Source organism: Epinephelus moara, chromosome 8 (genome assembly GCF_006386435.1).
Source record: "Epinephelus moara isolate mb chromosome 8, YSFRI_EMoa_1.0, whole genome shotgun sequence".
In the NCBI taxonomy this organism is placed as follows: Eukaryota; Metazoa; Chordata; class Actinopteri; order Perciformes; family Serranidae; genus Epinephelus; species Epinephelus moara.
In genome coordinates, this window is record NC_065513.1 from 7,643,070 (window position 1) to 7,671,022 (window position 27,953).

The 27,953-nt window shown below is 39.2% G+C and overlaps 2 protein-coding genes across 2 annotated transcripts in view; one reads left to right on the forward strand and one right to left on the reverse strand.

Moving 5' to 3' along the window:
* LOC126394184 (collagen alpha-1(I) chain-like) overlaps nucleotides 1-15,511 on the reverse strand; it is a 102,497-nt gene extending 86,986 nt beyond the window's left edge. Inside the window, exon 1 of the mRNA XM_050050874.1 lies at nucleotides 15,447-15,511. Coding sequence (XP_049906831.1) covers nucleotides 15,447-15,486 — 40 coding nt within the window. The 5' untranslated portion in view covers nucleotides 15,487-15,511. The remainder of the gene's footprint in view (nucleotides 1-15,446) is intronic.
* A 4,056-nt stretch (nucleotides 15,512-19,567) lies between these two features.
* Nucleotides 19,568-27,562, forward strand: tm2d2 (TM2 domain containing 2). The gene is made up of 4 exons (XM_050051515.1): nucleotides 19,568-19,938; nucleotides 20,439-20,526; nucleotides 20,613-20,728; nucleotides 24,935-27,562. The coding sequence occupies exons 1-4, from the start codon at nucleotides 19,673-19,675 to the stop codon at nucleotides 25,146-25,148; spliced, it is 684 nt and encodes a 227-aa protein (XP_049907472.1). The 5' UTR covers nucleotides 19,568-19,672; the 3' UTR covers nucleotides 25,149-27,562.
* Nucleotides 27,563-27,953: the final 391 nt, after the last annotated feature.

Genomic DNA, 27,953 nt, shown 5'->3' on the forward strand with positions numbered 1-27,953 from the left:
ATGTTTCTCTTCTGTTTAACTTTGATACATCTAGGGCAACTTGGTAGGGATTCCTGCAAATGGCCTGTTTGGTATGTGTACCTGCTCAGTACAGCATGTCTGCAAGCTATCAGAGACAAACATTACCAACTTGTATTTGAAGATTCCAGGTATGAATGTAATGCAGATCAATGTCTTTAAAGATCGTTTATTTTAGATAGTGACAGCATGAACACAGAGGGGAAACACGGGGAGCAAGAGGTTACGACATGCAGCAAAAAGGTCTCCAGCTGGAACCAAGGGCATCCCAGTTATTTAGCATGGTATGCCTCTGGACCACTAGATTTCTGTGTCAGTCCCTATATCAAATACACAAACATCCTACTTGTGAACTACATTTGAATAAAATGAACAAAAATGACCACCTCATGGCTGTATGCCTACAGTGAAGTTGCAGTTACTGTTTACATTTATGTCTGTTATGCTTCACACACATCTTCCCCCTGGCAGCACAGAAGATCTACTGTATACAGTCAGCACAGTTTCAAGATTAGTGTCACCAATTCAGTATTGACTAAATGTAACCTCTTCTGTTCCTGAAATATGACTTTGAGTACTGGCCATAGAAGTGTTTTTGCAGAACATTGTCAAAGAGAAGTTGACCTTTGACCTTTTGGACATGCAATGTCATCACTTCATTATTTTATCCTATTAGACATTTCTGTGAAATTTTAAAGTATGAATTCTTGAGTTTGGGCCAAAAACATGTTTTGTGAGGTCACAGTGACCTTTGACCACCAAATTCTGATCAATATATTGTTGAGTCCAAGTGAACATTTTTGCCAAATTTGAAGAAATTCCTTCAATGTGTTCTTAAAATGTGGCGTTCATGAGAATGAGATGGACGAAAGGTCACAGTGGCCTTGACCTTTGACCTATGACCACCAAAAGCTAATCAGTTCATCCCTGAGTTCAAGTTGACAGTTGTACCAAATTTGAAAAAGATCTTTCAAGACATTCTTGAGATATCGTGTTCATGTGAATCGGATGGATGGATGGACAGACAGACAGATGGACAGACGGACAACCAGAAAAGTAAGTAAGTAAATTTAAATAAAGAAAACATAAATCGCTGGAATGGAGTCATAATAAAAACAACCCTGTTTCTTCCTGTATGTTTCACATGTGGCCTACTTGAAATAATTTGTGTCCATTGAGCAGACCAGTACTTCACTTAATTTAATGATATTAGGCTGGCTGTTGCTGTACCACTGAAAGGACAGCTTGTTCTGAAGGGACCTTGTCTACACTGGCAGCGTAATGAACATTTAGACAGCAAGGTTTTCTTGTTCACTGTTCTTATATACCTAGTAATGCACTAATTTGCATATAATCCCTGTAATTTTGTGCCGGGAGGCTGGCAGTACCAAACGGGGAAGTAAGATGACGTAGGGTACAGAGCTACAAAGTCCACAGGAGACTGGACTGGACTGTACTTCACGAGGGAAAGCAGCCATCCTTACAGCCAAAAAATCCAACACTGCAACTCACACCAAAACAATGTAGACTGATAAAGAGTATTACAGGTAAAATATGTAGTTTGGGGTGAACTGTCCCTTTAACGTACTACAGCTGACTAATAAAGGGGAATACAACTCCCCACTTTTTACCACATCTAATTATGACTTCAAGTTAATACTGAGAGCATCAATCCAAAATTTAAAAATGGGTTTAATCTTATCTGGCATCACTGTAACTCATCAGTGCTCAGGGAAAACATCTTGTACACATTAATCTCTCTGTTGAAGTACAGGTAACAGTAAAAGGTCATCGTATTCGAGATGGCGGTCAATTACACAGCTGCACTCAGTAACCTTACTCTATGATCAAAGACCATGTGGTATCAAATTATCATAGGTCACAATCAGCAGGAACTTTACTGATGCATTGTGTCTGAAAATACTTGTCAACTTTGTAGAGGGCCATTAGGCTTTATTATCTCACCATGCATGATTTTGCACTCACCACCATTCACTCAGATCAATGACCTTTAACCTAATGGCCCAGAATCAGAGCATTCACTTCCAAATTCTCCACATTCCCTGCCTTCAGTGAGACTGACCCTAAAATATTTCCTCATTTCCTCTCCCAGAAGAATAATATTGAGGCATGAAGGGGTGACCCAAAGTTACAGTAACCCAACACCTCCACAGCATCAGCCTGAAACATCAGATATGACTTTACATAACTTTGGAGTTATAAACAACTAATGTCACACACTGTAGTAGCACAAGAATGCTTTCAAGAACCTGTTAACATTCTAAATCACCTGCACATTTCAGAAATAGATAGATATAGCAGTTTACATAATCACGTTCCTGTTCAGGTTCCCCAAAGGCAGTTGTGAGGTTTGCACAGGACCGGGAGTCTGACCCACGAGAGAAACATTTTGATGTCTTAATTCTTATTTGATTCATCTTCAAACTTCTGAGCATTTACTACTTAATGCACCTGGCAGCCAATCTGGTACACAGGCAAAGCCATAAGTAGTCAGGCATAGTAATACATAAATGTGTCTCATTCCTGAGCTGACACGTTGACCTATCTACCTCAAGGAAGACTGGGGGCTGGATGTATTAACAAAGCATACTAAGAATGCATGATTGGATTTTTTGCTGATATCCGATATATCTATACATGACAACTCATTCAGCTGATAACTGCTTAATAATCTTTGGCTTGAACTGCTGATGAAATGCTTTTCAATGTATGTAATATTCATTCATTGTGCAAAATAAGAAAAAGAATGTTGGCCGATGCTAATAGTTCTTTTAAGCCAATATTGGCCGATACCGACAATATACCAAAAATACAGCATGTTGACCACTTACAATATTTCAGTTTAAAGCCAATGTTCGCCAATACCGATGACATGCGAATATTATTGTGCATCCTTCATGTATAATCACAAAAACAATGAATGCACCAGTTCTCACACATTAACCAGTATTCATAAAAGATACATACTTGCATCTACATGATTTTCTAAAGCCACCCACAGGTGATATAAGGTGGAGATGTACAATAAGCCAAAAGATAAAATCTAAGTAATTCAATAAATTCTTTGTTTAGTTTTAAGCCAATAGAGTGCTCCGGGAATAACGTTTTTCTGTATGCTGACATGCAAGTTAGAATCACCCTGGTTCCCTCATCAAAAGGCCTATGGGATTTATCCACTGGCTTTTGGATTGCTGCAGAATAAGCTCTGTGGCAAAAATTTATGGTACTTAAACATTTGGTTTAGCAAAATAATCTTCAGTTAACACCACTTTTATGATTTCGAAGCGTAGATGCAATCACTACAAGTCAAAAGCTAACGCTAGGCAATAAATGGACTACACTACAGTCACACCTTAACGTCGCTGCCACAATAAGACTGTGAAGCCATGTGTAGCCTGATGACGTTCTGTTGACTCATTTAGCCACTTGTTGGCAACTGCCTTTTTAAAGACACATAAAAGCTTCAAAACTCATGAGTGGGGTATTTACTGACATAGAACAAAACGTTAAAGTCTCTTAAGCTTGTGTTCACCACAGACATTATTTCAAGCGTCTAAGCAAAAACCCATTCTAAATTCCCAGTGACTTCAAGACGAGGGAACCAAGAGTGCAAAAATGCTGACTCATTTTCCACGTTTGTGTGATATTTGTTGTCTTTGCAGTAGGGCTGAATGATTAATAACATGCAAACTGATACTGTAATGTAAAAGAACGCAAACACAGAAAATAGGTCAGACACAACTGGCCCCATGGGCTTCATGTGGAAACATGCTGCCCTACGCTAAACATGACATATGCGAATGAGAGAAGATGAAGAAAACTAATTCAAGGTGCATCTACTTTTGCCAGACTGTTAGTATTTAAAACTTAACTGAAAGTGAAACTTATCTATACTCTCTTCAAAGGCACACTCCTAGGGATGCACGATATTGGATTGGATGGAGACATGAAATAGAATGCTTTTCGATGGATGTAATATTCATTCATTGTTGGCCGATTCTGATAGTTGTTATTAAAGCTGATATTGGCTGAAACCGATGACATGCTGATATTATCGTGCATCCCTACATAGGCTACTCCAATACTAAAATTTCTAGTGAAAATGCATGTGTTTTGATTCAGTGCTGCTGTTGATTTATGTGGTCTCTATGTGGTCACATATTGATTATTTAATTAATATGTGAAAAAAAAAAAAGTTTTCTTTACAAATTCAAGGTATACAGAACTAACAGATATACAAATGGTCATTTTTTTGGTGAAGGACTCCCTAAATTTCTTCATCTGTATGCACTGTATAAACTGCTAGCACACCAACTGTACATAAAGACATACAAATACAACAAATAAAGGAGCTCTTCTTCTCACTGTCATGAGGTCACTATCTTGTTTTCCAGTGTGCATGTGTGGAACGTATCTGCATTTAATGACCCCCAACTGTCGTATGCATACAAGCATGTGCACGTCCACTGTCCGCATTACTGTAGTGACAAACCCTAAGTCTTGTTCTCAACATAAGGACACAGAAGAGGGCTTTTTTCCTCCCAGTGCCAAAACTGTCACACTCTCATTGACCCTCTGTGTTTGTACAGTAAAGCAATATGCCTTTCACCCCAGCTAAGGGATTACCCAAGAGAGATCTAAAGCTATGTGAGCTCCCCTGCCAGAGATGGTGACATTTTAATTTTCACCTGGCACTATATGTTAGGATATCAGAGGTCATAGGTGGTCTGCACTCACCTGCGCACAGTGACATTTTGTTGTCTTAACAAAGCAGCAAGAACGAGTTGGCACAGTTGTTACTTCTGTCCACCTCAAGTGAGCTGCATAAATTGCTCCATCGGAGGTAGCCTGCTTAGGATGCTGGTGTTTCCTGAGGGGCAGCTGGTGCCAAGGCTCAGTCATATGGTATTATTAAACACAAGAGATCTCTGTCAACTTAAAGCCCCATTCAGCACCTCGGTTCAGCCCTCTGTTGTTCTTGGATGTCTACAAACCTTGGCCTGTGGGCTTTAACTGAAAAGATACAGCAGCTTTTAGTCAAGCGTTTCCCACCCTGTGTTTAGAAAGCCAATTCAGTGACGTCAGGATGGAGACCAAAAAACCAAGTCACAGTGATAGAATTCAAGTCAGGAAGGTTTACATTAAGACTGGCACGAAACAAAGAACTTCTCACACAGGACTGGCTGTCAGGGTCAGCTTCAAGTAAAGCTGGGAGATCAAGATCGAGTACCACTACAGTCAAAACCTACTTTTATCAGTTATAAGAAGTCTTTTCATAAACCAGGCTGTCTATGTTGTAGAAAGATGCAAATACTTTTGAAATTGGTGCTACATGACCAGAGAAAACAGAGAAAAGGGTCTGTGGCATTCACTTTTGCTCAAGAGGTAAAAGAAACCCTACAACTTGCTTGCTACTAGAGTGCAGACTGAATGCACTGCACTGCACCAGACCTATAAACGCCCCCGTTGGAGGGTGATGTTATGCAAGCTTGGCTGGTCTTCAACGGGAAACAATATGGCAACCAGCTGATAACAATCTCAAATTACTGATGAACAGCAAGTTAAAATATGTTTCTGAAAACATTTTAGGTGATATACAGTGACAGGGTATTGGTTTATACTTAATCAGCACTGCTTAGTTTAACCTTTAAATCAATTCATTTTATTAATTTAAATTTATTTTGAAAAAGAAAAGCAGAAACTCTACATTTCCTGTGAAAATGAACAATTAGAATATTAGTATTACTATTAGTATTTGAACCCAACTATTAGAAAAGCTGCATCATTTTTCAATGAATGTAATTAGGGCTGAACGATTAATTGCATTTGCGATAATATCGTGATACGATAAAACGTGATTTTCTAATCGCAGCATGCGTGATTACAAGGTGGTCACATGACGCAAGCGAGAGAGAGTGGAGCACTCGGCTGCATCAACTTCTCATGCTGTCCTTTAACCTGTTGCACAATGGCCTCTGGCTCGACGGAACAGTCAGAATCTGACACAACTGAGACTTAAAGTGATAGTTCAGGTTTTTGGACATGAAGTTGTGTGAAACGCTGACCATCTGTAGCTCTGATGTGACAGTGGCACTACTCTCAACGAGCCTCCTGCTCTGAGAAATCGCCCGTAGCTTACCGGAGAAAAAGTAGTTCTGAAGATGTACGGGGGACACGTAACCAAAAGGTTTTAAGCTACAAAAAAGTATGCATGTGTTTTGCTAGACTATTTCAATAATTTTAAACATCCCCGCATTACGTCAGACCTTCCTATCAATTGGGACTATTTTCTGGCCAGTATCACTCCGCCGTGCAGGCCCACAAGACAGCACGGCAACAGAAATCAATAAGAGCTACGGGTGATTTCTCAGAGCAGGAGGCTCGTTGAGAGTAGTGACACCGTCACATCAGAGCTACAGATGGTCAGCGTTTCACACAACTTCATGTCCAAAAACCTGAACTATCACTTTAAGTCTCGAAGAGGAACAGCACGTCGGTGGTTTGGAATTATTTTGGTTTTAAAAAAGAAGATGCTGCGCAGCGTCAGGTGTTGTGCAGAGCATGCCGTGCTACCATTCCTACTTCACGGGGTAATAATACTACAAACTTGTTCCAGTACTTAAAAGAATACCACAAAGCCATGTACGACAGTTGTATGGCTGAAATGCCGAGCACCAGTGCGCCAGACAAGCCAAATACCCCAAGACAGGAATCATTGACTGAAACGTTTTAAAGTGTCACTCCATATGAACGTAATTCAAAATGGCACAGGGAAATCACTCGGGCAATCACCAAGTTCATAGCCAAAGATATGGTGCCTCTCAGCACGGTGACCAAGCCTGGGTTCATGGCATTGATAAATACACTTGATAAATGGTACAGTATACCCTCCCGTACATACTTCAGTCAGACTGCCATACCAGAGCTGTACAAAAAGTGCAAAGAGAAAGTTGCCGCGGAGCTTAAAACGGTGGAGTTTTTTGCTACTTCTACTGATATGTGGTCAAGCTGCACAGCTGAGCCTTACCAGAGTCTAACAGTCCATTTTATTGATGAAGATTTCAACCTCAAAGCTTGCTGCCTACAAGCCACCTACTTCCCAGACGACCACACAAGGGAAAGTATTGCAGCCGGCCTCAGGGAGGGGCATGCCAGCTTGGATCTCCGTGAGGAGAAACACATCTGCATCACGACAAACAACGCGTCAAATATGGTGCTGGCTGCACAGCTTTATGAATGGACGAGGCTCCAGTGTTTTGGGCATCGATTATATCTTGCCACTGATAAGTTATCATGTCGTGTGTGTGTAGGCCCAGCCTATGGGAAAGAACATTTTATACTAAATGTATCTAATATTGTGTTAGTCATTAAAATCATTCATTAAGTTTTGTTGAAAAATAAATAAATTGCATGTTAAATCGCAATTGCAATATTGGAGGAAAAAACTCTCTATTAGATTATTTTCCCAAATTGTTCAGCCCTATATGTAATGTTCATTCACTGTGCAAATTAAGATAAAGCATGCCGGGCAATTCTGATAGTTCATTTAAAGCCAATATTGGCCAATACCAATGATGTACCCGTATTATCAGCATGTTGGCCAATTTCTGATATTGTGCATCCCTACTCCATATGATAGCCTACATCTAACGACTCAAGTAATTGTCACAAAAAAAATTATTTTCTCTTTGTTTTCGACATTATGTTCTCATAAATTGTACCTAATTTCTTCACCACATCATTAAGTCTTTTCTTACTTTGTTCTGTAAGTTTTCTTAAATAGATGTAAATAATTAACATATTTACTAATATATTTGCCAAGCTAGTAATGGGGCCGAAGCATGGCAGTGGTAGTTGGTCATTTTGTCACTAAAACTAGTGTAATTCCACAACAGTTACTGTGGATATTCATTATACACCCTGTCTCAAAAGCTCATGAGGAGCAAATTATAAGATATTACTCCTGATACTGATGTCCTCATCCATACTCATGTGTGGTTTATCCATGCCTTGCTTCAAAGAAGCTGCAGGTCAGACAGGATGGACATAAAGGCTACTTCACATGAACAACATATGCCTCCTAAAACAGCCTCTTTACTGAACATCTGACAAGCATTTCTGGTTAAGTATCCTGACTCCTCTACATGCCGTTGCTGAGGTAGAGCTTTTTGTGCTAAAATACCCACCCAATGGCCAGGAACGATGTTGGCATTGTATGTTCCTGCAAACCACAGATATGTTACATAAGCTTCAACAATGTTGTAGTTAACATATAGTTAAATTTAGGCAAAAAAACCCCACTTGGTTATGGTTAGAAAAAGATCATGTTTTAACAGAAAATAACCAGTTTTGGGGGCACAATCCTGGCTGGAAAAAAACAGCGATGGAACCCTATAAAACACAGACATTTGGTGCCTAAAAAGCTGGTGGAAATACAGCAAAGTCTCACTTAAATCAACCTTTTTTGTTGTTTGTGGGTCTCCAACAGTAGTCTGTAGTGGTTTGCAGCTTGGCAGGCATCTTGTCTAGGTGTCACACCATCCACCTCCAAATGAAAAAGTCAACTCGTCACTTTAGAAATGCTTATATGATACAGATGGTTTGCAGAAACTTTCAATGCCAACATTTTCTTCTAGGGTGAAAATAAACTCCATTTGTCACCTTTAAAAAAAAAAATCACCAAAATGCCTTAATGTATCAGGTCTTTATTGTTCACGATGAACACACAACACACAGAAAGTATCAAAGTCTGCTCAAATGAGGATACATATTGAGCACAGTCATGTTCCCCAGAGGATAAACCCTTTTCCTTTTGGAACTGGCCAATGAGCATTTTGTTGTGCCATCCTCAGGCTAATCTATTGATTTTGCAGACAAGATGTCTTATCGTGTAAAAAATTGCTAAGCACTGCAGTCAATATCATAATAGAATAAACTTTTTATTCATTTACCCCTTGTTCACACATGTGGCCTAAGAGTGGCACATTCTCTCTAGCCTTTTAATGAGCATGAAGCTTGTGGGTGTGTTTAACAGAGAATGTCCTCCTATGAGGAACAACAGCATTGGTCATTTCAGCAAGTGCCCAAAGATGACACCTGTTTATATTCAAGGGGAAAAGCCCTCTAGCTGTCATAGCAATGTAGACGATTACAAAAGAGGAAGTCAGGTGATGTCATTATGAAGTGACTGAGGGAGGACTCAAGCATCATTAACTTTAGCATGGGATAACAATTTGGTTCCTGTTTCAGCCAACACTGTTTTCATTTTTTGAAATACAACCACGATCATTGCCGAATAATGAACACATTTGGTTCAGATGGGCAAATATTACGGTCTTGAAAACCAAGAAACCTTCCTTAGAGAGCTGCTTGTAGAATTGTTAGAAAGGCAAATCAAAACCTTAATTTGACTGCAAAAGAACTGCAGGGAGATTTATCAGACTCTGGAGTGGTGCTGCACTGTTCTACTGTGCAGTGACACCTGTACAAATATGACCCTCATGGAAGAGTCATCAGAAGAAAACCTTTCCTGTGTCCTCACCAGTCCTGTGGACTGATGAAGTCAAATTAGAACTTTTTTTGTGTTCAATGAGCAAAGGTTTGTTTGGAGAAAAAAGGTCAAATCATGCTTTGGGCTTGTGTTGCAGCCAGTGGCACAGGGAACATTTCACAGGTAGGAGGAAGAGTGGATTCAGTTAAATTTCAGCAAAATCTGGAAGCAAACATCATCTGCAAGAAAGCTAAAGATAAAGAGGTTGTAGAAAGGCTTCTACAACAGGACAATGATCTTAAACACAACTCAAAATCCCCAATAGACTACCTCAAGAGGAGCAAGCTGAAGGTTTGCCATGGCCCTCACAGTCCCCTGACCTAAACATCATTGAAAATCTGTGGACAGACCTCAAAAGAGCCGTGCATGTAAGACGGCCCAAGAATCTCACAGAACTAGAAGCCTTTTGCAATGAAGAATGGGTGAAAATCACCTAAACAAGAATTGAATGACGCTTAGCTGGCTGCCACAGGGTTCCAAAGCTATGATTCTTGCCAAGGGGGACGCCTCTATGCTATCAAATTTTAATCTCTGTACATTTAAATCCTTGTAATTAACCATAAAAACAGATGCTTTAATGTTGATCCAGTGTTGGGTTCTTACAGTCCATGAAAGACAACACTCGCACTTGTTATGTTTTGCATTGCAATAATGCAATATTGAAATCCTTACAAAAAATGTATTTGCAGTACTTCAATCATTATATTCTGTCAATTCAAGAGAAAGTTTCCCTAGCTTCATTTAGCCATTTTTATTAGTGATACTGATTCGTCCAAACACACACAACCAGCTGGCAGATGTATACAGAGCTGCTCTCTCCACTACTGGCTCAACTCTGTAAGGTGAGTGACATTAATTACTGGTCGTCTGCTCGTCAACACTCACTCAGACACAGACTTGGACAAGTGCCCTGACTGGCTGTCAGTGAGCTGGATGGCAGGCACTTTGATGTGACATGAGAGAACACAGAGCTCACAGATCAACTTTCTGCCCAGTGTGCTGCTCAAACATTACATCAGATACAACAGAGCTGATAACGTCACGCTGTCTGTCACACATCCGAAGTAGGAATTTCCTCAAGAGTGATACCACTGCTTCATCTTTAATAAGCTTAATAAGCTTTCAGAGGAATACAGTACTCATATTCAACTGTATACAGGATGGCCATAGTGCCAGACGTACTACTAGACCGTACGCTAACTAATAAAAACCAGGAACAAAAGTTATGAAGCTTTAGAAAAACAATATTCATTATTGTTACTATATATTTTGGCTACAGTTTAGGACCTTAGGCTGCTGAATAAGACTTACAGTATAATATGACTTTGTCATCACAGATACTGTTACCAATCAAAGAACCACAGGATTAAAACACCAGTTCTATTAACATGAGCTGGGAGAGCTGCCAGCTCTCATTCACCTTCTACAGGAAGCGCAAAGTCTCTCGCAACAACAGAACAAGATGGTGGTACAGAGGGCGGAGCTTAAAAGACAGAATTGTGACCGAGAAGGATCAACGCTGGACCCAACCACATCTGACATCTGTCATACTTGTAACTAAAAGTAATTAGCAACACAGCACTTAAAGATAGCTATAGATTATTATGAGCCAGAAGAAATACAAAAATGAAAGCAACAGTAAACTGCATTTGGACCAACAGCACAATGAATCGGACCACAGCTGGCTGAAAGTGGAAGTGTCAGCAGCTCCTAAATGCCTCGCCACGTTTTGTTTCTACCCTCATAAATAGAAACTTTTAAGCTGACATGGCTCAGTGTCAAATAAAGCAAAGAAGTGGCAACAGTTTGTCGTTCGCACATATTTTGAGGTTTTGCTCCCTGAGAGCTGGCCACCACAGAGGCTGACAGTGTGGTCCCTACTAAGAGCAGAGCCGTGGCTCTTGGGTGTTCTTGCATGTACCAGTGCAGCCTGGGCTCCCTTCCACTTTAAGAAATAATTCACTGCTGGAAAGAATACCAGAATGCACTGCGACTCACTGGACCAATAAACACTTTTGCTGATGGGTGAGGTAATGCGACTTGGTTTCCTCACATCACACACTAGGTGTGAAATAGGTAATACAGTAACAGAATCTGGGTTTGTATTTGATCTAAGTTTTACTATTTGATCTCAGTATTTTCAGTCTCCATTTACACAATATAGCAAACATAATGGTTCCCACTGTTCATAAACTGCCATAATACAGCTAAACAGTACACTAAAATAGGTTCATTAATTCATTCATTTTCCATATCCACTTATCCTGTTAGGAGCCTGATCCTGAACCAGTAATTCACGGGTACTGGCACTGGTAAAAATGAACTACACACAGGCAGACAGCAGGTGAGAACAAAAATATTTAAACTTATTTTTTATTTTTCAGAATAAAACATATGAACTAAGTAACTTCCAGTACTGAGCTTTACGGGTATGGGCCTGTGCAGGTTTTCAAAAATGGACCTGTGCAGGACTCTGGTTGGACCCTACCCCAGCTGACGCTGGGTGAGAGGCAGGTTACACCCTGGACAGGTCGCCAGACTATCACAGGGCTGACACACAGAGACAGACAACCATTCACACACACATTCACACTTACAGCCAATGTAGAGTCACCAATCAACCTAACCCAAGCCCACACTAATAGGGGGGAACATGCTGGCTCCGCACAGAGGGGCTCCCCCACCCCGGCTTCAAACCAGAAACCCTCTTGCCGTGAGGCGACAATGCTAACCACTGCTCCACCTTGCTGCCCATAAAATATGTTCCTGAAGACATTTTAGGTGAGGATTAGACAATACAGTAGCAGAATCTTGGTTCAGATTTGATGAGCACTGCCTAGTTTTACAGTTTCATCTGAGTTTGGTCTGAGTTTGAGAGTGGGGGAGACCACCACAGGACAATCTGTAGCAACAACTCAAGAGCCAGTGAAAATGAGCAGGGAGATCTAGGTGTTTGCAAGATGGAGAGAAGTGTGACATAGTTCATTTAAACATACCCACATTCTTATGATACAAAGCTGGTTGAAAATTGGAAATGTATACTTTTAATACATCCATTGTCAAGCCTGGAGAAATAACTCAATCAACAGGTAGACACATACAATAAAACAGACTACTTGATATGTGTCGTAAATTTCCTTTCAGGGTAACTGCCACCTGAATTTATTATTAGTAGCCAATTTGTGAGATCAGCTTGTTGCCAACAAAAAGTCTGTCAAACTATTTACTCACCAGTGGTAAAGATTTACATATACAGTGCTAATAATGTAAAATTAAAAATAATTCCAACCTGTTCCAACCTGTTAATTAAGCACAGCCTATACATGTCCACACAGTCCTGAGACAAGGTCTAATAAAATTGCCTCTGTGCTCTGTGGACGTACAGTGGGTGTGCTGTAGGCGTGTGCCATATCATCCTGTTGACTATAATACCGGTATAATTTTAAATATGATATGTAAAATTCATATTGTGATACTTGCAATATTTTGACTTGTTGGCATATTGAGTCATACTGTTACCCACGGCAACAACAAGCATGGCTGAGAGCGAAATTATTAGCGACTCTGCGGTGGTACCAAAAAGAGGAGCGGCTTCAGTAGTGTGGAATAAACTGTGGGGTCATCAGGCCTCAGCATCCTGAATGTTTTATGAACAGCCTCGGACTTCTCAGACTCTGTTACTACTCAGAGGGAAGCATTCAGCAGCTCCTCTGGCAGCAGCACAGCAGCTCTCCCTCTCCTCTCCTCTCTAGTCATGCACACATGGGGTTTGGTGTCATCAGGTGATATTGTAATAAACCTTTGGTTATGTAAACCTAGGTGATGCTCGCAGCTCAACAAAAAAAAATAACACATATTTGAATGCGCAGTAATTATGGTATCATAACAGCCTGTCACAGGCTACAGCGTGATGATTTGAGGAGAAATGGCAGAGCATAAAGGTCCGGGTGGAAAAAGAAACAACTCAATCATTTTTTGCTAAAAGAGAAGGTTATCACCTGTTGATTTATATATGTAGATGCCAGGGTACTTTTTTGGGTATTTGGGAATTGTTTAAATGTGTAATTTGTGGTAGATTTTATTTTGTTGCACTATTAATATTGTAAACAGAATCTGAATCTCACTCTGAGTTACTGTTGTTGTTTACAAAATGACTAGGCTATTTGCTTTATTTACTGAATATTTGAAGGCAAACTGTTAAGTTTACATGTAAGACTATATCACTTATTTTGTTGCAATTCTATGTTCTTAAATTAATAAGACATTTTCTTTATTAATTTGTCATACTATCTTAGGGCCATATCGCCCACCCCCAGTGTGTTGTTGGTTGATTCAACATAACTACATGTGCTTTCAAAAGACTGCCCAGCTCACAGAGGACATTCTTTGTATGCACATATTGACAGGAATGTGTGCTCTTGATGTCACCTAAGGACCAAGATGATGACAGGGGGGCATGTGCAAAGTGAGAGGAGCAGTCACAGTATGCAGCTTATTCAGAGACAAGAAGAAGCAGAAAGACAAATTGTGTACTATAAAATTATGTTTTGGAGAAAAGTTCTCCAGTGACACAGAGCTGCAGCTTTACCAACTTTAGTCTCAACACACATCACATAAACTTTCATGGTAAGTTACGACACGAGCAGATGGAGGTTTAGTACTGCAACAGCTGCCCACAGTGGAAGACCCTGGTACTACAACTCAGTGTCACCGGGCCATCTCACATCTGCAAAATCCACTTCTTATTGATAAAAAGCCAAGTTTATTTTGGACAGATCTGCAATACTTTATATACAGAAAAATGGGCAATAATATCCAGATTAATGTATTTGATGTAATGTTTTGTGTTCTATGGGATGGACCACAAAGCTATGTTAATTCAGCTTCTGATAATTCTTGGTAAATTCCATATCCATAAATTGAAATAGTCTGACTCCAAACCCTGCTTTAAATTTATCGTTTCACTCAAGCAGTGTGGCATCTTACTTGAAGATGTGAGGAACAAGGAAACTACAAAGACTTTTAATATTTTAAAGGACATGCACTTTCTTTGAACACTGAAATGACAAGATATGAAACCTCTGGCATGATGTTGTTTTTTCTTGTGAGGAAATTGTTGTACACCTCTTTAGGTTTGCAAAGGTATGAGATTTTCATGGTATGGTTACCGTCTCACAAAATATTGCGGTTTCACGGTATTGTGGTATCACAAAATTCATATTGTTGCCAGTCAGAGGGACTCTTAAAGGAATGAAAATGAAAAGGTTTTTTTGGTTGAGCAAACGTTTAATTACTATTACTGAAACTTGAAACCATTTTGTTAATGGAAGTGTGTGTAAATAGTCTCAAAATAATTTAAATGAATGGGAGGTTGCATTTTGTTTTCAATACCATAGATAAGCAAATGTACACGATATGACAACCATCGACGTTCACATCACGATATACCTAAAAACCGGTATATCGCTGCAACCCTACACCTCTTTGATATAAAAGGTGTTTTGGACAAGAACAAAAAAAAAAGATTTCAGTTTATTTGCAAGAATCAATAAATTGAAAGAGCTCAGATAAAAATGGAAATAATTTGGCTATCATCATAAATAAAGTTATAATGTGACTTGTTAGCTCATTTTGGCCAACATTCCATCTATTTTTCCTGAACAAACAAATAATTTTACTGTAATAAATCTGAGGGGAGCTTAGTAAATAGTAAGCTAACGTCAGTGACCACCATAAACTTTATAATGCTCTTCCCTTCGGTACTACTGTAGGCCTACTGTATTTGAATACCCTTCAGTCTTAATTAACTATATAATAATATTAATATATCATTATTTTTTATGAAGGCGTATCTTACCTGTGCGCTGGAAACTCCATGTGTCTCCATGTAAATGCATCACGTCCACAGCATATCCGAGTAATGTCATGTCAAAATAAACCAAGAAAAACTGCACTTTGCCGAGTGACAACATTACTGCTCCGTCTCTGTGACGTCTGACGGCGGACGGACGTTAAAATTGTCTCCTTAAAATATTCTTTGCTACTAAACGTTTCATTGTTGGTTATGGACGACTCGACTCTTTCTCTCCCATCACCAGGTGATGAACTGACTCTTTTTGCCGCGAGTCAAGCGAGCAAGACTTTACAGAGTGACTTCCGGTCAAGAGTTTCTCAATAAAAGTCGTACTATGACTCCTTTAGTGATGTAAAATTCAAAAATAGCAAAGAAGCGAAATATGATAAGCACTAATCAAGCATATATAGGCGACACGCTTACTTTGTATGCAAACATGAATGAAGGCTTTAGCAGCATGAGGTGTATGCTTTTATTTTATTGTACTTCCGTTTTATCCTTCCTCTCGCACCTGAGCTTATTTTTTAAATGACTCTCACCTGGTGCACTCCTGACCCCTCACTGCTAGACTGGCTTTGAAAAGATGCAGGTAAGATTTCTTTTTTTCTTTTGAAGTCACATATGAATACTGAAAACTGGAAAATAATGCTCTGGCCTCTCCTACTACACTTACATTTACATAGGACAGTGGCATGAGGTGCTGCGAGGCAACCTGTCCACAAGTGCCAAAGTGCGTCTTGCCACCACTGGTGTGGAGTTGTACACTTAAAGTATTAGGAGCAGATTTTTGATGCTCACTATAACTGGCGGTGAGTTTTGGTCTTAAGTGTGTATTCAACTTAACTCATGGTACAAAAATTACCACAACATTGTGTAACCCATTAGAACCACTGTGAAATACATTAACATTAAACACTGCATAATGGGTAACGTGAGTGATTAAGAACACATTTAAACACAGTTTTCTGCAGTTTATGGCCTAAAACACATTGTCTCTCCACATGCTGGGAAACTCCCCATTTAGCCCCAACATGCCACAATATGTTAACTGCACAATAGTGTTGTTTTAAACTTATTTGGCAAAATCAGCTTGATAATTTTTAGTCAAATTAACTCAAAACTCAAAAACGATTGACTTAACATAAATAAAAAAAATATGTCAAGCTCACAAGGGATGACTTTTTGTGTCAAGTGAATATAAAGCTTGTATGTCATTTTGACAATCGGGGGCATTTGTGTAGACGTTACTTAGAAATCTTGTGTCATGAGTGGATTGGGGTTTACAATGTACCTTCTTTTCCATAATGTCCCATTTAAATTTATGATAATTAGGCTTAACAACACCAGGAATGGCCTAATCATTAAACTCTTGATTGGTAGCACATTAAAGCTGATGCTTTGCAATTTCTTTTTATTACTCACACAGGGCACCCAGCAGATATTTGGCTTGCTAGCATGCAAAACAGGCTTACCAGCCTGAAAGTGCCTGACCTAAACAAAATACAACCACTTGTCTTCATTTACACCTGTGCTTACGTATAAATAGGAAAAGGGCAAATAAACTATCATCACAGTAATAAGGATTGTTTGATTAGGTTTTAGGGGGCTTCTGGAGTTCCAGCCCTGCATGATTTCTCACTGGTTCAAAAAGTAATGATTTATTATTGTTATCATTTTTAAGTATGGAGTTCAGAGTAGAGCTGCTGCTCCTTTGCATCGAAAGGTTTCAGTTGAGCTGGTTCAGGGATCTGATCAGGATGCTTCCTGGGTGCAGGAGGTGAAAAAAAAATCATTATTAACATTTGTTGTGTTATGGTTTCAGCATGATGAAAACTGTTGGAGAATGTTAGATACAAAAATGGATTTATGCTCTACGAGATTCATTTTTTTCCTCTGGTTTCCTTGGTTGAGTTAGTTCAGGCAGGACACAATGTCAAGCCCAACTCCATCAGTTGAACTCAGGCAGCCCAGTCAACTGATGGATCAGCTGATTGATGGAAGAGAGTCAGCTGATAGATCACATGATTCATTTCTATATGACCAATTGGCAAATCTCATTCAAGGCGTCCAATTTAAACTACTTTAGCCTGCCTACTGTTGCTGCTTCCTATGCAAGCCACTTTGCAACCTGCCTTCACCCCAGCTCCTCCTGTTCATGCTGTGTCTGAATTATTTATTTACTTCTGTGTGGAGTTTGCATGGTTTTCCCCATGTGGGTTTTCTCAGGGTACTTTGGCTTCCTCCCACAACCCAAACACATGCAGGTTAGGCTAATTGGTGACCCTAAATTGCCCTGAAGGTGTGAATGTGAGCCTGTCTCTATATGTCAGCCCTGCGATAGTCTGGCAGCCTGTCAAAGGTGTAGCCCGCCTCTCGCCCAATGTCAGCTTGGATAGGCTCCAGTACCCCCCGCGACCCCTAACACAATCAGGGGTTATGGAAAATGAATGAATGAATAAATTATTTATCAAATTCATTTCTGTTTGTCATTGATGCTGCTCTGTTCTGTTCCCAGGGGGTCTTTGCTGTTGCTCTCCTGCCTAAGGCTTTCCATGTAGGTGCATGGAAGGGCAGAGAGGTGCGCTCTCTCCACCTTAGGCTTTCTGAGGCCTAGGAAAGCAGAGAGGCCCCAGAACAGAGCCATACCACCAAATATAATACTGCAAATGGAAATAACATTTTCTTTGACTAAAGTGGTCTTAAGCTATCATTTTTTCCCAAAAGCTGTTAAAGACAAATTTCTAAAACATGAAAACCGGATAAATTTGAAGGACAACATTGTTTATCATGTTTTCTTTACAAATATGTCTCCAAAGAGTTGATTTTCAATTTTAGTTACATTTGAAATAAAAAGCTTATTTGCATCACTTCAACAGCTGAAACTGCCATTACATCCCAGAAGCAAAAAAAAAAAAAAAAAAAAGAATCTATGTAAGAAACATTTAAAACTGGATAAATATGAAGGACAACAGTGACGTAACCTGTTAAACTGTAGAATGCTAGAATTTGTGGTTCATTTAGATAGATATACCCAAAATAAATCAAGAATAGCCCCACAACTATCAGGTCTATGAAAAGTAAGACCTTTAGAGAATGTATTTAGAGAATGTGTCAGTCACATTCTGACTGTTATGCCTTGGTAAATTATGATAAACTGAAAGATTAATGTACATTTTAAAATACATTTTTAGTTGACGGAGGGACTGTATAGCGCCTCCCAGACCTCAAGAGCTCAAAATGGCTAAAGAGAGGATGGGAGCAATCTGCCAAAATGCGCCTCACTTTCTTCCTCGTCCTTTGAGCTGACCATGCAGGGTGCCCAAACCTTTGCTTCAGGCCCTTTTCCTTTTTTGTTATTTTGAAACTGTAAAAGATTAAAATTAAAACGTAGTCTTGCTTAAAATATTGAAGAAATGTTTCATCTTTACCTTCATGCTTCATACCCTCATGATCAGTTCATCTTCTATTTACTTAATCATTCACAGTAAACAACATTTCGTTATTAAGACTCAAGCTGAATATTGATTATAAGTGTGATTTCTGTGGACTGGAAAAAGAGAGTATTTCTAAGTTGTTCTTTTCCCTATATATATACTGCAGAATGTTTTGGATTGGAGTTGCCAAATTTCTAAAAAAAAAAAAAAAAAAAGGAAACTTAAGATAAATGTTAAAATTAATAAGTCTAATGTAATGATATATTTCAGTCAAGATGAGATTGGGAAAAAACATGTTGTATATTTCCACACTTTATTAATGAATTTCAGCAATATAGCACCATGTTGTCTAATGTTAAGAACAAAACAGCCATTAAAACCTTGAAGTTATTAAATAATTAGAATGCATATAACAAAAACTCTGGTTTTGTTAAATGTATGTGTATATGTAGGCTATATGTATATGTATAGCCTATGTATTATTATTATTATTATTATTATTATCATTATTATTATTATTACTGTTGTTAGTAGTAGTAGTTTGCTTTTTTACTTTTTGTCCTCTCATACTGTTTAATTTGTTGTCTATTTATCTGTTTGTATTTTTGTAAATGAATTTGTGCACAAAAAAGAAAGTGAAGGGAAAAAACAACAAACACTATCCACGCGGCTTTTGATGGCGTCATACCCACGCGACCCAAACAAACCTTTGCTGGTAACGGTAGCTAGCTAAATGACGCTGTTAACCACGAATGGCTAGTCTATCAGAATTAACGTAGTATTTTGAGGGTGACAATGATTTCAGTCAGCTATATTCTGCTGTGCGGACAGTTCCTGCTGCTACTGACGGTGATTCTGTTACAATGTCTGGAAGGAATTCACTCCCAAAACTCATCGACAGTCGAGACTCCTACTACTAATGGTGTCCAGGGAGCTACTACACTGCCGTACAGCGACCAGCCGCCAGAAATGGTGAAAAATGAAATACCGGTGGAAAGTACGAATTATACAGAGCAATATGAGTACAGACCCCCGTCACCGGTCGTCCTCTGCAGCTATCTGTAAGTAACATGTAACGCTACAGTCGTCTCGCTAGCATGCTAGCGGTAGCTAATGCTAACTACGAGCAGCTGCTGATGTGAGACTGTCAAAGCAAACTGCTCTCAGAAATCTATCAAATCATGTTCCTTTGTACATCCATGATCCAGTTTCCAAAATGTCAGCTTTCATAATACTACATCCAGAATATAACGTCTATCACTCTCTATTGAACAGTTACGAGCTATTGTGAACCAGTCTTTTCACTAAATAAAAACAGGGATCCGCACTGAAACCATCTTGTATGCCGAATTTACTGTAAAGTCATAGTAATTGAAATGTCATGTGAAGTCATGCTCTACCTGTATACATTTTGTTAATAATTACAGTCAGATTCTATGAATGGACTTTGGCGTAATGCAGTCTACAGCTTCCTGTTTTTGGTCATCAGTCATTTTCACAGCAGTTGCACAATAGCTTACATCCCTCACTCTTTGTGTTTCATTATACATGTGTGTTAAAGACCAGAGGAGTTCATCTACTGTCAAGACCCTGTAGATCATGCAGGCAACCACAGTGCCTTTCTGGAGATGGGACATGGTTGTGTTGGGGTAAGTGTTTTTGGTTGTTTGTTTTGTCAGAAAGTCTTATGTTGTCAGTCACCCAGCACTAATTCATTTAATGTTTCTGTTTTTAGTGGGGTGGCCAGACTCAAAAAGAAGTGAACCACACACCGGTTATCTGCACTGCACTCGATGATATAGAGTGTGCTGGACCCAGAGAATTCCTCAGAGGAAGTGTGCCATGCATCAAGTAAGGGAGCCCTGCTGGACAGTTGCAGTTGTGCAATCTACATGTGCCAAAACTGTCACACAAACTTTCATGTAAAATAGTGTTGATTTAAAGGTATAGGCCTACTAACCAGGATTTTCCTAAAAAAAAATACCCTAATGCATAGATGCAAACAAAAGTAATCCCCCTCAAACATCACTGTTGATTGCAGTTTTTCTCAGCAATTCTGATTTATGATTCTTTAAAAGTTTGACCTGGTGATTCAGATTTTGGCTGATTCCCATTTTCTCTTACTAAGAACTATAATTGACAGCATACACAAACATTTTTACAAGCCATGGCAATGTTGTGACAGCTGGATGTGTTTACACTTTGTGGGTCTTTTTTTTAATAGGTGAGTACGTCTGTCTGTGTTCGGTCTGTGGATAGATTTTGTCAACACGACAGTGTCGTAACCATTTAAAATGCAATCATGAAACTTTACAGATGTGTAGTTGAGATCAAAAGGAAGGGTCAAATTTAAGATGGGTGTGATTTGAACAAGAGTATAGTAAGAGAGGAAGCAGGGAAGGAGGCACTGGATCATCTGTCTTAAAATGCTTCCAGAAACTTTAATTGGTTCATATTCTTTTTTTAATTGTGTTTGTTTTAATGACCTAGTGTATCTGAAGCAGTTTTTATTAGCCATGCTAGTGACATTGATCTAGGATGGCTGTGTCGGTTTACATTTTCGGTTTGAGGCCAAACTGAATATCTCAACTGATGGATTTCCAATACATTTTGTACAGAAGTGAGTGGTCCCTATGGGTGTGGATCACACTGACTTCAGTGATCGCTCAACCTTTCCTCTAGTGATACCCAGTGAATAGACTGGCACCAAATTAGTCCCCATGTGATGTATTATATATACATATTATTACTGGTAAAGTGGGTGCTTGGTGTTAACAGGGTTATTCCACAGGGATTGTTCCTGACACTATATGCTGATGTAAATGAAGTGGTGGTCATAACAGTGATGGTCTGTGGAAAGTTGTTCTTGTGTCTGTTAGTTTTGGCCTACATTGCTCTGTAGCACCTGTCAGAGGGGAGAAGCAGAAACAGGTTGTGTCTAGGGTGTGAAGGGTCTGCAGTGATGTTACCCACCTGTCTTTTGACTCTGGAGGTGTGTAAGTCCTGAATGAAGGGCAGGCTGGCTGGCACCAATGATTTTTTTCTGCAGCTCTGACTGTCGATTGTAGTCTGGTCTGGCAGGTTGAGTACATCCTCTGCTGGGCCTTCTTTTTGACGGTGTCGATGTTTGAAGTCCACACAAGGTCCTGGGAGATGGTGGCTCCCAGAAACCTGAAGGTTTCCATAGCAGTCATGGGGTATTCAGTACAGTGATGGTGGAAAATGTTTTTTAGTTTTTAGAGCATTCAGCTCCAGGTTGTTCTGACTGCATCAGAGAGCCAGATATTCAACCTCCTGTCTGCAGACGCCAGTGCCAGATGAGGCTGTTGAGCATGCAGACTTCAGGGGTTTAACAGTTAGTTTTCATAAGGTGCAGTTGTTGTAAAGGTAGGACAGTGGAGGGGAGATCACCATCCCTGGCACCAGTGCTGATGGTCTGGGTGCAGGATATGATTTTCCACAGCCTCACCTGCTGCCTCCCGACTGTCAAGCATTTTGTGATCCACTGACATGTGGGCGCTGGGATGGTGAGCTAGGTGAGTTTAGTGTGAAGGATGTCTGGGGTGATGGTGTTGAACGCCGAGCTGAAGTCCATAAAACAGGATCCTTGTGTAAGAATGCTTGTATGCAACACCAAGTACTAGGTGAAATGTAATGGCACAGACCCTGTTGAAAAAAACATGATACATATCAACGAGATCATCATGTAAACAATAAATGTGAGCTCTCAGTGTAATTAAAATCCATTGAAATGCGTCGACGACAGCAGCAGAGACTGAATACAGTGTATATAGATAAGACTGAGCACTGAGGCTAACACATACATACACTAAGAAAAACTGGTAGGACAACTCAGACATGATCACAGATTTACATGTTCATTGTTTGAGATGTGTCTACCTTTGCAATATGCACCACACATACTTCCAGAAATACAAATCCAGTTAAGACATTCAGAAATTGTGATCCAGCTAATTCAGGTGAAGATCTGTGGTATCAGGATCTCACCACCAGAGGGCAATGTTTCCAAATGTATAAAACCATGACTTTACTTTTTTTTGGGCCATGTTTTCACAGTACACCATGTTCTCCCAGCATCTCTCTGCATTCATCAGCACATGAGCTTAATCTCCGTAGTATCTGCATAGAGATGAGAGAGGTGCAGCGGCTGGACACAATCAAAGCTGCACCTGTACAAAGACATTGCTGCTATCTCGCACTTGGATAAATGCTACCTTAGTGAAGATTATATTATTCACTTCTGTTCAGACTGCGTGCAACCATTATATTGTATGGAACAGGTGTTGCTTTTATTGTATCCGCTCGCTGTAGATCACACCTGCAGGTGTTTAACTGGCTTCTTATAAAGTCGTGTTGTTTGTTTCATCATTATCATATAATTCCTTTATTTCTGCTTGAATACCGGCAGAATTACTTTGTAACATAACTTAACACTGGACATCTGCAGCTTCAGAAAATACACAAACAATGGAGAGTCAAGATATTACAGAGGACCTACAGTATTGAGCTCATTTTTTAAGTATTGTATTTAAAGTTTCTAATAGAACATGTTTACATGCTTTAATGTAAAAAAAAGCAACTTTATTTTCCTCATACTGTTTTTGCTGGAACACCTGTATTCATCCTCTATCTGAAACACTCTGTTTAGTGCCTGTCTCCTGAAGACCCCCTTACAAAAAGCCCAGTCTGCTCTGATTGGTCAGCACTGAGTCTCATCTCAGTGTCTCTGCACCGTCATTGCAGCAGGAAAATGACTGTAAGTGAGAATAGCACGCTAATATCACCAATAAAAGCTTCTAATCTCAACTGGACAAGTTCCAGCAGGAGTATGATCTGAAATTGGGAAGAAATTAACAACATCTGCAACCAAGATTACATGTTTCCCTGGTGTTAACATGTAGCTACATGTAGCAGCGTAGGCTACATGTAGCTCTTTTTTTTTTTATTATTATTATTTTTATCATGTAATAGTGTCACACTGTAGCCAGTAGTAGAAAAAAAAACAGAAGTGGGACCGAGTCATTGTTTTGCAAGTCATAAGTAAATATCAAGTCTTGGCACACAAGTCCCAAGTCAAAACAAGCAAGTCCTGAGTCAAGTCACATGTCAAGACTGACAAGTCCCAGAGTCATGAGCAAGTCATAATGCACTCTTCACCATGTAATACCATTTTAACAAAGAGTGATTATATATTACATTAAAAAAATCATTATTACTTTTAAAAAAAATGTTACTCATTAGTTAAAATAAGTTTGTTGAAATTTTTGTGTCCCTACCTGTAACTTTTGACCTGCGCATTTTGCACACTGCAATTTGTTTTTAGTCAACCACTGCATAGTTTTTGTACGTAAACAGATAATCTTTGGCATCATTTCTTTATCAACTGGTTCTCAGTAATGTTAGTTCTTAATGATTCTCTCCTGCAACTTGATTGGATGCTTTTTCAAACAAAGTGGATCAGAGGAATTAAGTATGGACTTGCTGGAAATGAATAGCATTAATGTCAGCTGATTCAGGAAATGAATTGATTTGTGTTGCAGTTTTACATCACATATGTTTAACCTTTGGGTTTGGGGGAAGGTATCAGGTATTTTCAAGTTAAAAGGCTCGAGTCCAAGTGAAGTCATGAGTCATCAGTGTTTAAGTCAGAGTTGAGTTCCAAGCCTTTTTTGATTTTGTCAAGTCGAGTCTAAAGTTATCATATTTGTGACTCGAGTCTAACTTGAGTTCAGGTCATGTGACTCAAGTCCATTGTCTGGAAAAAAAACAGTTGGAAACAGCGGGATTAGAAGGATAGGAATGTTGATGTTTTTGCCCACAGGGATTACTTCTGCATAATGTTCACCTCAATATTTAACACTTTGGCCACATTCAATATGAATTTGCTTCACTGTAGCACTTTATACAAGACACAAAGTCTGGAAAAGCATAATAGGACTCCTTTAAATGGTGTTTACATCAAACATTCAATATTGGTGATCTATTTTTTGCACATATTTGGATATTAAATTGCCTTAAATGTTTTCTTTTGCACAGATACACTGGACACTATTTCATCACCACGCTGCTGTACTCCTTCTTCCTGGGTTGTTTTGGGGTTGATCGTTTCTGCCTTGGCCACACTGGCACTGCTGTGGGGAAGCTGCTCACCCTGGGAGGCCTGGGAATCTGGTGGTTCGTGGACTTGATCCTGCTCATCACTGGCGGCCTGATGCCCAGTGATTACAGCAACTGGTGCACCTACTACTGAGACGCACAGCAGAGTGTGACCAAGGACTCGGGCCGTTTCTGAGCCAGACATTATCAGTTAAATATTGAGAACTCTAGTGATGTGGCCACAGCCAGACATAGTTACAAGTCTGTGGGCTGGCTTGCTCCAAAGGGATTTACAGCTCTGCTTTGCAAAGTGGAGTTCAGGGACCTCCTGAGGACTCCTGACAGGGTTTGCGGGGCTCATGAGGAGTAATTTAATTTAATTCTAATTTAATCCACTTGAAATTTCCCACAGAATGCATAAGAATATCTATTGTATTCACAGCTTTCACCAGAGCGACAGTGATGACTGTGCTACTTTTTAGTTCTAAATGTCATCTAAGGTCACTTTCAATCTGTAGACGAGCTCATATGGTCATTTGTTACTATTAGTTGTGGTCTGCTTCATGATGTCACTGACTGATAGGAGGAGGACACAAGTACAACACACCTGTGTTTTGAGTAGTGTATTGGGGAAAATCACTGCACTCATATCGTGGCATGCATATGTTGTGTTACCATGGTTACCAAATTATTTGCATGAATATATACAGTACATTACTCACAAGATTGCCTCCTTGACAGCTGATATGCAGTGGAGGGATCTAATAGTAGTTTGTGCTAAAATCCCACATCAGCCATCATAAAATCAGGTGGTTGGTTGTTTGGCTGTCACACCACAAACAAACTGCTTCAGAGTTCAGACTGAGGCCACTTAAAAAGGAAGTTCTCGCTCCAATTGTTTTGTCCGTGCTAGAGAGAATCCAAAGGAAAGTCCAAGTGGACACTGGCATGAATAATTTATGGTGTGAAAGCAAAACAATCCAACCGACCACAGTACCTTGTCATAGTAAATATGTACTTTTAACCTGAATAAAAACATGGTAGGACAGCCATTTTTCTCCCTTTGTACGTATTTGTTACTACAATATACACGCTCCAGTTTCAGTCTATACTAGTGATAGTCATTATTTGTTTTTTCTGTATGGTTTCTTTGTGCACCAGAGAGGATAAACACATAAGGCTCAGTGCAGCTTGACTTACTGTCATTTTTTAAAATCTTTCCCCACGTAACAGTTGGCATTTTCAGACCAGACAGTTCTGGGGGCTCATTGAGAAGAGCTGCCCACTGGGGAGGAATTGCCGATTTTGACTTCCTGCAGTGCATGGAGTGTCCATAATATTCCCTAGCAACTGTTAGCGTTGGGTATCCAAATGACCAATGGAAATATGTTTTATTACATCATCTATTCAACATGTATCTCCATTGACTGTCAGAAGTGTCCATCAAAGCGCATAGAAAGTCAAAATCGTCAAAAGTGGAGATATGTGTTCTTCATAGCGACAGCGACGATATGTTGCAATGGCTTTTGTGAGTCAAAATCGCTTTGTATCTCCAGTGTCGGATATATGATAATAATAATAATAATAATAATAATGATAATAGTAATAATAATAACAAATTTCATTTGTATTGCACTTTACATTTTAGCAATCTCAAAGTGCTACAGATTATTAATACAATTTAAGAATTATTAAAAATGATAAATGATGATATATGTTCTGCAATAAAAAAGCATATTGCTAGCCTTCCAGGAAAAAAAAAGATGAATATCAGGTAATGATGTGAAAAGTTTCTTGTTATAACAAGTAGGGCTGGGAATCACCAGAGGCCCCACGATCCGATATTATCACGATACTGAAGTCACGGTACAATATTATTGCAATTTTAAACGTGCTAAGATATGCTGAGTATTGCGATAAAATATATTGAAATTTATCGCAGCAAATGTATCTAGTACACACAAAAAAACCTGATTATATTATTCTAGTAGGTTACCCAACGTTTAATTTATATTTGTTATATTAATAATTTATGTAATAAAAAAATTGATACTTGGTGTCTGTGTGACAATAGAGTATTGGCACACAAAAATATCGCGATACTATGCTGTATCGATATTTTTTATCTAATAAGATGGTTTTCATGTTTTCACAAGATATTTTCATGTTATAACAAGAAACTTTTCTTGTCTTTTTTTAAAAAAGAAACTTGTTATAATAACATAATATTTATCTTGTTATAAAACATTTCACATATCACAACGTAATGTAAAATGTTTAATGTTATAAATAATATATTGGTATAGCAAGAATTTTTTCTTTTACAAGAAAAGTTTCCCGCTATAATGTGAAAATATCTTGTTCAAATGTAAAAAAACAAAACGAAAAAAACATCTTGTTATAACAAGAAACTTTTCACATTATTACCTGATACTGAGTCTGATACTGAGGCAGCAATATGCTTCTGGACTCTAAAGTGGGGACTTCACTGTTGCTGGTGTTTGCCATTATTGTTGTCTGTTGTTGGCACAGTTAACAGGTTTTTGAAAATCACATTTGCCAGTGCTGCATTGGCTGTGTTCGACCAGTCTATGTATACTTAGGCTGTCTGGATCAATCACCATACACTTCACGTCACTTTTGGTTCCTCTTCTGCTAGGAGAGCGTGTACTCTGAAACAGGAGCTAAAAAAGTCCCTCAAAATGGCATCCTAAGAACTATGATCGTTGCTAGTTCTTGTGATGCAGACTAAGCAGAAAGGTTTGTTCTTAAAGGTAGGATCTGGAGGATTTTCAAACAAAACAAAATATAGACATATACAAATGAAATCCTGCTTAATCATCACCTATGGGCTTCTACTCATGTGTGCTGGTGACTGTTTGCAGAGCTCCTGCCCTTTAACTGTATTTTGATGTTTTTGTGAGCTCGGACCGCTTGATGTTTTTGTGAGCTCGGACCG